The 11,770-nt window shown below is 41.3% G+C and overlaps 1 protein-coding gene across 1 annotated transcript; it reads right to left on the reverse strand.

Annotated features, from left to right (window-relative positions):
* Positions 1 to 550: 550 nt before the first annotated feature.
* LOC133781658 (UDP-glycosyltransferase 71A16-like) lies at positions 551 to 2,170 on the reverse strand. The gene has a single exon (XM_062220717.1). It carries the CDS (start codon positions 2,095 to 2,097, stop codon positions 643 to 645), a length of 1,455 nt encoding a protein of 484 aa, XP_062076701.1. The 5' UTR covers positions 2,098 to 2,170; the 3' UTR covers positions 551 to 642.
* Between the last annotated feature and the right edge of the window lie 9,600 nt (positions 2,171 to 11,770).

Raw genomic sequence — 11,770 nt, forward strand, 5'->3', positions numbered from 1 at the left:
TTATTACAAATATTTAAATAATTTGACAAATCAAGCCAAGTTTTTTTTTCAAAAAATCATATAAAGAAAAGGACAGGCAATAATTGCACTAAAAATTGTATCTACAAATAAAAATTTTAAAGTTACTCGCACTAACTACAAAAATACAAAAGAAATCGTTACATATATAAAGAAATCAATTGATATGACTATTCTACTTTTTGCACATTAATTAATATTCAACCTCGTATTACAATCTAATCTAATGGCAAAAGTAGTTTAAATTTTATGCATACCAAACAACTACATAATATATTTTATATATTTACGGGCTTATATTAATATATTTTAATATATTAATATTTTTGACTTGTATTAAAAAGAGTTAAAAATATTTTTGATTCTTTTTAGATTTTATATTTTAAAAAATTTATTTTTAGATTTTATATTTTGTAAAATAGTTTAAATACAGTCTTGACAAGAATTATAAAGTACCATCTAAAATTTAATTGGTAATTAGTAGAATTACACTTATTCCATGTGGAATATTGTTCTCTAATATCCTCCGAGATGGTGGAAGCTAGAAGCTAGCTTATTATTTTTTATCTCAAATTTATTTTCGTACTATGCGGATTAAACTTATAATCCTATATTTATACATGATTAAGGTATATTATCAAACACAACGTTTATAAAACGACACAGCGAAGAGTACGAGGACCCACCTTCCATTAAGGTTTTCTTTCCCTTCTCACTAACTTCTTTCACTTTCTTCCTAACATCATTATGAGGCTCCATCAACTTTAGAATCCCAACCTTTATTTCTTCAGCTTTCACAATCACAGTCCCTTCATCGAAGCTTTTCCTATAGTCCAACTTGATCTCCACCGCCAATCTTAACTCCTTGACTAGCACGAAGGCGTTGATTTGTTGCTCGGCATACAAAGGCCACGTCGCCATTGGAACCCCAAACCACAAGCTCTCGAGGGTTGAGTTCCAACCGCAGTGCGAGACGAACCCTCCAACAGAGGAGTGAGCCAATACAGTCACTTGCGGAGCCCACCCTATGACCCTTCCAATCTCAGCCGTTCGATCAAGAAACCCCTCCGGAAGAGCTTCGTTCAAATCCGCGTAGTCTTCTGACTCAGTTGACTGACCTTGCTTCCTTAAGGTCCACAGAAACCGAACCCCACTCAGCTCTAATCCCATGGCTATCTCCTTTACTTGCTCCCCATTGACACTTCCCACGCTCCCGAAGCACAGGAACACCACCGAAGATGGAGCCTGGCTATCTAGCCACGTCACGATTTCTGTTTCTTTCTGGCTCTGGCTAGGGTTAAGGCTTATTATCGGTCCCACTGGGTAGATTGGCGGGAATAGTTTGTCTTTAGTTAAGAAATCAATCGTGGGGGACTCTAACTCCACGAACGTATTTACCAAAATTCCCTTGGTTCTCCTCATATCTCTGTACTGACCGAGAATCAAGGGGGAATCCACCTTGTCCAGTACCACATCGGGGAAGACCTTGGCCGGAACCGGGTTGACGAAACCCGGAACGACAAACTCTGCGTCTGGTTCATCTTCGTACTCGGCAATAATATCTCTGTTTTGGCCTGTACTTAGGGTTTCGAGATGATCCATGAGTCGGAGATACCCGGCACTGGACGTGAAGAACACGTAGGAGGGGACGCCAAACTCGTCGGCGATGTCGATCATGGCAGTGGAGAACATGTCGATGACCAAACCGGCCAGCGCAGGCGAGTCGGGTTGAGCCGAAAAGGAGTCGATAAGGTTCTTGAGGGCGTTCCGAACGTGGGGTTTGATATTTTCAAAGAATGAAGTGAAGAACTTGATATGATGAGAAATAAGATTAGAATAGGAGTCGAGTTTATCATCAACTTCCGAGAGCTCGATGAATTTGATGCGCTCGGCGAAGATGGAGCCAAGGAGAGATTGTATGTAGGATTTGTTGAGGGGCTCGAAGCCTGGTATTTTTAACATGAGGATTGAGATGGAGAGACGATGATCTCGGGCAACAAGACGCTTTGCCATCTCCAATGATGAAACGATGTGGCCTACGACTGGAAAAGGAATGAAAACTAGTTCTCCTTTCTTCATTATGGACTACTCTCTATTGATATATGTTATAATTTGTTATAGATGAGAAAAATAAGAACTTCATAAATATATATATATATGTATAAGATTGTAGAAAATATGTACCAAAACAGTTGACTCAGCGTCAAACATTTGAATAGCCTTACCTGCTATTCTTGACTTAGTTGAGCTGAGACTGTTCTATAGGCGACCAAACAAAGTTAAGTACAGCCAGGTGCATGAATGAATGGGACCATGAAAATGAAACTTCACGTTATTAATTATAATAATATTATTCTTATTTCTATTTTCTACTGATGAGTGCTTCTTTCATTACGTTGATATGTGGAAATTAGGTAACTCAAGAGCAAATGCCATTCATCAATTTAATACGCTTTTAGTGTAAACTTTGAATATTTCAAGGCAGAAAATTCGAAAATGAGTTGAAATGATAGGTTTAGGTTGGATATCAAGTCGTGGAGAAATTCCTTACGAGTCTTAAATGTGTATTGATATAGTGCCTTCATAAATATTACTTTATTACGATGAATGATGAAAGTATATTATGTTTGTAACATTTAAGTACTTTATATATATGTTTTGGTGTAGTTTAGTACAATTGTCAACTCTTATTGTTAAATTTGATTGTAACACATAGGCGAAAGTACCCAATAAATAGATATTTGTGGCGAAAGTACTTAATTAAAAGGATATTTGTGGTGAAAGTACTTTGCGGTGAAAGTACTAAAGTTATAAGTAAATTTCATGCCATGGTGGCGAACTTAACGGCGAAATAAACAGATGCACTAGACTGCTTCTAAACATGGACGGAATGTACTTTTTCCGCAAAAAAAAAAAAAAACTTAGGTACTTACGTTCTACAAACACAATAATTTAGATACTTTCACTGCAAATATCTCATATATATATTTATATTCCACTATTCTAATAGCAACATGACTCACCCCATTCATCTTAAAGATTGCACATAACTCTAGGAAATTAGCGATGTGTATGTTTGGGTCCTCCGGGGTAATATTCCTAACTGTACGGTGGACTGAACCATTTGTAGTATTGTCGACTTGATCTCGAAATTGTTAGCGGCAACTGTGGGGTGTCTGATGCATGAATGCACTCTCGTAATAGTGGGGAGTACATAATATCTTAAAGTTCTAGCCCCTTGTTCAGCAAGGGCCTCAACATCTGCTGCCCCTTCTGCAATGTTGGTGACATTATTTACTGCATTTCTTTGGTTTGCAGCCATCCTCACCTCCAACCTATTATTCCTCCGTTTCTATCTACAAGTTCTCTCTTTCTCAGGATTCACTAGTAATATCTCAGATGTTTTACCTCGCCGCATAAACCAAAACTACCTGAGACAAGAAAATTCAGCTACAAAGCAAGTTAGACTTAAACAAAACCAAATTATCAATTTAGAATAAAAATTAATTATTTTGATATCAATAAAACAATCCCCAGCTGCCAAAAAAGTTGTTGTAAGATGCAGTGCGCAAGCATACGCAATTGTGGACAAGTAATAATAATGATAAGTGAAGATCATTCATGTTTAACGCCCAAAATGTGACTACACTAAGCGGTAGTTGTAGTAAGATCGGGCGGTCGATCCACAAGGAGGTAACCTAAAATCAAAGGATTAGTATAAAATAACACAAAAAGTTAGTAATAAGAAATAAATAAAATTGTAAATGGAAAGAGGTTTGAGATTTTGGTATTGTATTTTTGATAAAGTGATGAAATGAGATAAGTGAAATAAAGGTAAGATGTAATCAAGAGTTTGAGAAAATGAAAGGTTTCAAGAATCATTCATATGCTTATTTAGTTACTTGGTTACTTGATTTACAAAAATACACAAGTAAATACACTACTACAAAAAAGACTTTGTAGGACTAGCATTGCGAATCCTAAAAAAAATTTTAGGACTCGCAGGGCGCGAGTCCTCTATTTAAGAGCCTTAAAAACTGAGGTTTTTAGGACTCGCGTTGCGAGTTCTAAAAGAATGTTTTTAGGACTCGCGCGCATTGAGAGTTCTAAAATCTCTTGTTGACTACCTTTAATTAAGTTTTTAGGACTTGCGTTGCGAGTCCTAAAAGAATGTTGCGAGCCCTAAAATATATGGTTGAGTGCCTTTAAGTAATTTTTTAGGACTCACAATGCGAGTCCTAAAAGATCTCGTTAAGTGTCTTTAAATTAAGATTTTATGACTCGATTTGCATGCCTTTAAAAGTAAATTTTTTAAATATATATATATATCCCTTTGAAAGTCCTAAATGTATTATATATGTTAAATTTCTAAAATTTTCAAAAGAAAATACAACAAAATAATTTTTTATTAATTACTCAAAATCATATTACATGATAGTTTATTCTACAATCAAATTCTATCATCACCAAATATTAACACAAGAAATGTATACAAAGTTAGTGAAATATATTTTTGATTCTAAAAACTTCAACTACCAATGTTGTCTACTATTGCGCCAAAGAATGCATCTCAATATAGACCTGCACATTATAAAAAAGTTTTTTAATTATTAGGTTCATCAAACTTTTCAAAAGTTTGCTTAAAAACAATCAATCCATTACAAGCTGATAGTGCGCACCTCCCATAAAGTGTTTGCCTAACAAACTTCTTCCTGTCACGACATAGCTGCAAGGCTTTATCTTCTTCTACTCTTGAGCTAGAAACACCCATTTTATAATACCTGGCTGCTATATATTCCTCCTATGATGGGATGAGGACATAATCTCCTTCTTGAAGTTTAGTAGTCTGTAGATACATTAAAAGAGGGAAAGAGGGAAGGAATTATAAATTATGTGGTAGAGCAGAAGCCTTCTTCTTAGTGCTTGTTTAATTGATAACATTTTTCTTTCTTATTATCTCCAAATAGTTTCAGCATTTGCATATGAACTTTAATAGTACACTCAAACGAAGGCCATGGGGAAGGATGATAAAAATAACTGCTAAAGTTCTCATGTACACTGTCATATCATATACTCTAGAAGGCATCTACGTAACTTAACTTCTTTGTAAAGGACTTTAAATAATAAATTTATACCAAAAAAAAAATCGAAGAAAGTAGTTTAAGCTGACAAAAGTTCAATATTCTAAAAAAAAATGACATGAAGCATGTACCACCACAGTGCAAATGAAAGAAACAGCGAGGTTTAAAAACACCAACCTCCACATATTGGAACAATGAAGCATAGATAAACGAACATTCGCTGAATAATAATAAAAAATTACAACTTTCAATGTTTTTAAAATCCAATCCAATCTAACAACCTGGATGAACAGCACTTGAAAGACATGATGAAAATAATATATACCTATAAATTTACTTTATTTATATGTGTACAAAATACCACCAACAACAAAAGAAAAATTAAGGAAACATATGAATGAAAGCCAGTAAAGGAAATGGACAAGAGTTAACAAAAGTTATAAGCCAGTTTGGGTACTCTATGTAGAACGCCACACTCTCCATAGACATTGACAATTGCATTTTGAAGCACTTGATCATATAATCCTCTTCTCATAATGTAACCATGAGTTTCTTTTACCAAGTAAATACTTTTCAACCCTTTACATGCCAGCAAAATACTTTCAATCATCATTCAATCAATGACCACTCCTTCCATTTGTCCCTTCTACTCAATTCTAAGGCCCTCACATGAAAAATTTTCAAAGCATAACCAGCAATGATTTTGCTATTACAAAAAAAAAAAAAAAAAAGAACCTAACATCTTATACCATGTTTTCCTAAATCTCATTAGAGCATTATTACAAACATATGGTGGGCAGAGGCCACAACTCTCTCAACTATAACGTGAATCATTTAACTTTACAACAAGCCAAGAAAAATTAATCAAAGATTAATGTACATAAGCTGCCAAATCATTAGAACAAGAGCAAAACTTATACTAGTATAATCCATTTCAATCAATTACTTTAACTTAAATCAATCAAATCCAAGAATGAGTAAAAAAGATATATATTTCAATTCCCCTAAATTCAAAAACTAAAACTTGAAACACAAACAATGAACAAAACAAGACAAACAACACAAACCCAATTGCATAATAGAAATCAACTGCTATTGGTTGCCGAAAAGGAAATTACAAATAATAGAACATCAAAAAAAGTAGCAAGTTTCAGTGATACCACAAACCTAGAATCTCTCTCGGTCGCCCAAGGTTCGGCGTCGACAGTTGTTGTTATACCCAGATTTCGAGCCATAGTAAATATGACCTCGAAAGCTGAGTTCGCATTAAATGATCTCGTGAGGGTTAGGGTATGCTCTACGATTGTAAATCGAAGCCTACAAAGTATGATACATGACCTCGAATGTACTGACCTCGAAATGATCTCGATCTCGAAAGGTAGCTCTGAGAGCCCCTCATCTTCAGGAACAACTTCGGAGCAGGGATATCGAGCTCGATGTACTATCTCGAAAGCAATGTTAGCTCGGGAGATGTCAGTGGCTCGAACAATGACGTGAAACCTGAGATGCTGAAGCCTTGGAGATACGCTATGACCACCTTGAATATCTACAAGTATTGTAAACATGAGATGTAATCCCCATTTATTGATGTAAATCCCCAAGAATCGTGGGATATTATTTAGTCAGTTATGCGTTTCCTGGTCTTCAGGGACGTTTCCTTTTTTATCTGATTAAAGGCATTTAAAGCCATTTATTTGTATTCACAAAAGAGTAACTACCCAAAATATGTGGGTTAATATTCTGCATCCGTCTCTATAAATAGAGAAGTCATGCACCATTGTAAAGGACCGAAATTCTGATCCTTGAGAGAAAACTCTGGAGAATTCATGCTAAAGAATTGTTAGAGATAATCTTGAGATTAATAACAGAGACTCGTGGACTAGGCAGATTTAACTGCTGAACCACGTAAAAAACCGTGTGTTTGATTCGTTTGTTTCTTTTGGCCATTGTCTTTAATTGTTTACGTGCTCTCTTCTTTTATCTGTTGACGAAAAACGGCGTCAACAGTTTGGTGCTTTCATTGAGAGCCTCAAGCATCCATCCCAGAGAGATTCATGGCTGCAAACAATCAGAACACTCCTGAAGAAAATTACCCAAGGCGTCCTGGAAAACAACCAATGGAGAACCCGGACGCTGAAGAAAGGAGTGGGTCCTCTGATTCCCGGGGACCACCTCCACAACCAAGGGATGAGGACATGTACTATAATCCTGAGCGTTATGTCCCTATTGTAGAATTGGAGAATCGGCAGCTGAAACAGCTGCTGGCAGATGCCAACAAACGTAACGAGGAGTTGACTAGGATAGCCACGGAGGCGCAGGTGGCTCAGCCCCCACTTCCGCACGAAGACCAAGTCCCTCCTCCAAGGGACGTGCACGTTCCTCCCCGGAGGCCCCGTGGACGTCCACGAAAAAATGCTGCCACAAGGAGGCCAGCACAACCTCCAGCACCAACAGAGCCATCTGCTCCTTCTAGGCCTCAGAGGAGTACCCGAGCTCGGGTCCCGCCTAATCCACCTATGGAAGTGCCTGCAGGAACTGAGAATAACCGAGCTCCTGCCAAGGCTCGGACTCAGGTTCCTGGTAGTGCACCGAATGCAACTGGCCCATCTCGGGCAAATTCTGGACCCTCCAGGCCGAGGCAAGGACGGCAACCACCGTCACCTATACGGTTTCCTCCGTCTCCCATAAGATATCCTTCACCTCCCCGCAGGAACGCTCAACCTGGTCGAGATCAGGATCAAGGGCGTACAGGGGAAAGACAAGGAAACAGGGAGACGTTCCAGGGGCGGAAAGGCGCGCCATCCGAGAGAAGTCAGACGTCCCGATCTCGCACTGCAGAGACAAGGCGACGTAGAAAGGATCCAACACGAAATGACCGATCGATGAGTTTCACCAGTGATGAGTCCGGAGAAACTAGGTCTATCAGTAAACACGACCGGGGTCGTAAAAATACTGGAAATCACAAGAGCCATCCCGACGCGCAATCATCTGAATCAGAGCAGGGGAAAGGGAGATCAGACAAATCCGGATCTTAGGAATCATCTGAATGGGCGTAGAGATCCCTCACGGAGACGCGAGCCTGGGATCGCGATTAATGACTATCAATTCCAAACACCACCCAAGGACCCAGTCCAAGAAAGGATTGATCAGCTCGAAAAAGCCTTTAGGCTTTTGAAGAATGAACGAGGGAGTGGTCGATACGAGGACTCTGATGAGGAGCTCGAGCCGTTTGCTCCCAATATTTCTAACACTCAGTTCCCCCAAGGGTTCCGGATTCCTCACGTCCCAGCGTTTGAAGGAAAAACCGACCCATGCAGCCACCTGAGTACATTCAACACTATCATGAGAGCTAGTAACGTGGGTTACGAGCTCAGATGTATGTTGTTTCCGACATCATTGGCCGGACCTGCCAAGAGTTGGTTCGAGAAGTACAAGAGACATTCTATAACTTCGTGGGATCAATTGTCTAGAGACTTCAAGAAGCAGTTCCGAGCTATGATGGGAGACAGACCCAAAGCATCCACTTTGACTAACGTCCGACAACAACCGGGCGAAACACTGAAGAGCTACCTGACAAGATTTAATCTAGAGGTCGCCCGAGCTCGAGACGTGGATGACAGTGGGCATTTGATGGCCATCCGAGATGGTGTTTTACCCGGGAGTGCCCTTTGGGATGACATGCAAGGGAAACCAGTGAGGTCGATAACCGAGTTTAACAGACGGGCGCAGAGATTTGTCAATGTAGAGGAGGCGAGGTCAACACTCAAGGCGACCTCGCAGACCGAAACTACAACGATAAACATTAACTCCGCCTCAACCTCGGTTGACCCAGCAGCTACACAGCCTACCTCAGAGAATCCCTCCAAGAGGAAAAAGAGCGAGGGAAATAATCCCGAGGCTGATGGAGGAAAGAAGAAAAAAGGAGAAAGTTATTTCTCCGTATATAAAGTGCACACCGAGCTCAACGAGTCTCGGGAAAACATATACCTGGCTAATGAAAACCAGGTCCCCTTCAGGCGTCCGGACCCTATGAGGAATCAAAAGTCCAAGAGGGACTCCAGCAAGTATTGTCGATTTCATAGGGACACCGGCCACACAACTGATGAGTGCCGACAGCTGAAGGACGAGATCGAAGGGTTGATCTCGAGAGGTTATTTCCGGCAGTATGTCAAAAACCAGATTACTGGACAGGCTACTGCCAGCCAGAGAGTAGCCGCGCTTCCGGCAGCACAGAATAATAACTTTCGATCTCGGGATGAAGACAGGCCTCCGCCGATAGATGGAGAGGACGTAATAACCATCTCGGGAGGTCCTCATCTCGCAGGAGGGGGCAGAAATGCTCAAAAACGATATGTGAATGAGCTGAAGACAGGGGACGGGTCTCCATATGAACCCGAACCAAGGGCACCAAAAAGCCAAAGGGTTGAGACTCAGCCTATAACCTTCACCGAGGAGGATGCCTCCCATGTCCAGTTCCCTCATCATGATCCACTCGTCATCACCCTACAGCTTGCCAACAAAAGAGTGCGCCGAGTTCTCATAGACAATGGGAGCTCAGTTAACATTCTTTATAAAGCAACCCTAGAAAAAATGGGACTCTCCCTTCGCGACCTGAAGGCTTGTGCAACCACTTTGTACGGCTTTTCTGGAGAAGGAACCGCCTGTATGGGGTCCATTGAACTCCCTGTGACCTTGGGAGACTATCCAGTCTCGGTGACCAAGATGATGGAGTTCGTGGTAGTAGAGTTACCGTCTGCCTACAATGTATTGCTCGGGAGACCCGCCCTGGTCGGGCTGGGGGCAGTTTCATCTGTAAGGCATCTAGCCCTTAAGTTCCCAACTCCAAGTGGAGTCGGAACATTGAAGGGAGATCAATTGGCAGGAAGGGAGTGCTACAGCATTTCCTTAAGGGGAAAGAAACAAACAAGCGCGCAAGCACTCGTTGTCATACAGAATAAAGATGGGACAGTTTTAGAAATTGATGAGGAGATCGATCCAAGGATTGAAGAGAAGGTTGACCTCCAACCTTTGGAGGAGCTCGAAGAGGTTCAGCTCGATGAATCTGATCCCTCAAAGAAGGTGAAGGTCGGGAAACACCTCCAAGACGAATCAAAATAGCAATTAATTTGCTTTCTGAAGAAAAACCAGGATGTCTTCGCGTGGTCACACTCTGACATGGTGGGAATAAGCCCTAATGTAGCGAGCCACGCATTGAATATAGACAAAAGCTTTCCCCCGAAGCAGCAAAAGCAAAGGCAGCTGGATGAAGACAGAAAGAAAGCACTAAAGGAGGAGGTGGACAGGCTGAAAGCAAATAATTTTATAAGGGACGCTTTTTACCCTGATTGGGTGGCCAATCCAGTGTTGGTCCCGAAACCCAATGGGACATGGAGGACGTGCATTGACTACTCAGACCTCAACAAGGCCTGCCCGAAAGACTGTTTTCCCCTGCCGAGAATTGATCAGCTCGTAGACGCCACGGCGGGGCATGGTCTGATGTCGTTCATGGATGCCTATTCTGGATATAACCAGATTCCCATGCATGCCCCCGACCAAGAGCATACGAGCTTCATTACAGATAAAGGGCTCTACTGCTACAATGTCATGCCATTCGGACTCAAGAATGCCGGAGCCACGTACCAGCGGCTCGTAAACATGATGTTCTCAGAGCAAATAGGGAACAACATGGAAGTTTATGTTGACGACATGCTTCTAAAGTCTCAACTTAACAAGAACCATGTTGATGACCTCGAAGAGTGCTTTGGCGTGCTCAGAAAGTACAACATGAAGTTGAATCCTCAGAAGTGCACTTTTGGGGTGTCTTCAGGAAAATTTCTGGGTTTCATTGTCAATTCTCGTGGGATCGAGGCTAATCCCGACAAGATAAAGGCCATCATCGATATGCCTTCACCTCGGAAGCATAAAGATGTTCAAAGCCTGACTGGCAGGATGGCAGCTCTGAGCAGGTTCATCTCGAAGTCAACAGACCGCGGTCTCCCATTCTTCAACTTATTGAAAGGAAGTAAGAAGTTCGAATGGACAGATGAGTGCGAGCTAGCCTTTCAGGAGCTCAAAAAGCACCTAGCCGAACCGCCCATCCTCTCAAAGCCTGAGACGGGAGAAGTACTGTTCCTGTACCTCTCAACTACCGAACACGCGATAAGCGAGGTGCTCGTCCGAGAGGAAGAGAGAATACAGAAACCCGTCTACTATATCAGTAAAAGATTACTGGGGGCAGAGTCAAGGTATCCACTGATGGAGAAGCTCGCCCTCAGTCTGATCCACTCATCTCGAAAGCTCCGCCCTTACTTTCAGGCACATCCTATCCATGTACTAACAGATCAACCACTAAGGCAAGTCTTGTCTAAACTAGAGGCGTCTGGTCGACTCCTAAAGTGGGCTGTTGAACTCGGACAATTCGAGATCACCTACCATCCGAGGACGACCATCAAGGCACAAGCATTGGCGGATTTCATAGTGGAGTGCACCGGCATCGCTGATGACGAGGTAACAACCACGGCCCACGAACTGTGGAAACTTTACGTCGACGGGTCGTCAAATGAAAATGGAGCGGGGGCAGGAGTTATTTTGATCACTCCTGCAGGGAGAAAATTTCACTCTGCATTAAGGTTCGGCTTTAAAGCATCTAATAATGAAGCTGAGTACGAGGC

Source organism: Humulus lupulus, chromosome 6 (assembly GCF_963169125.1).
Source record: "Humulus lupulus chromosome 6, drHumLupu1.1, whole genome shotgun sequence".
In the NCBI taxonomy this organism is placed as follows: Eukaryota; Viridiplantae; Streptophyta; class Magnoliopsida; order Rosales; family Cannabaceae; genus Humulus; species Humulus lupulus.

Bases quoted from the DNA above. Each gene is read 5' to 3' on its own strand.
- LOC133781658 (XM_062220717.1), bottom strand. From the start codon at position 2,097: ATGAAGAAAGGAGAACTAGTTTTCATTCCTTTTCCAGTCGTAGGCCAC.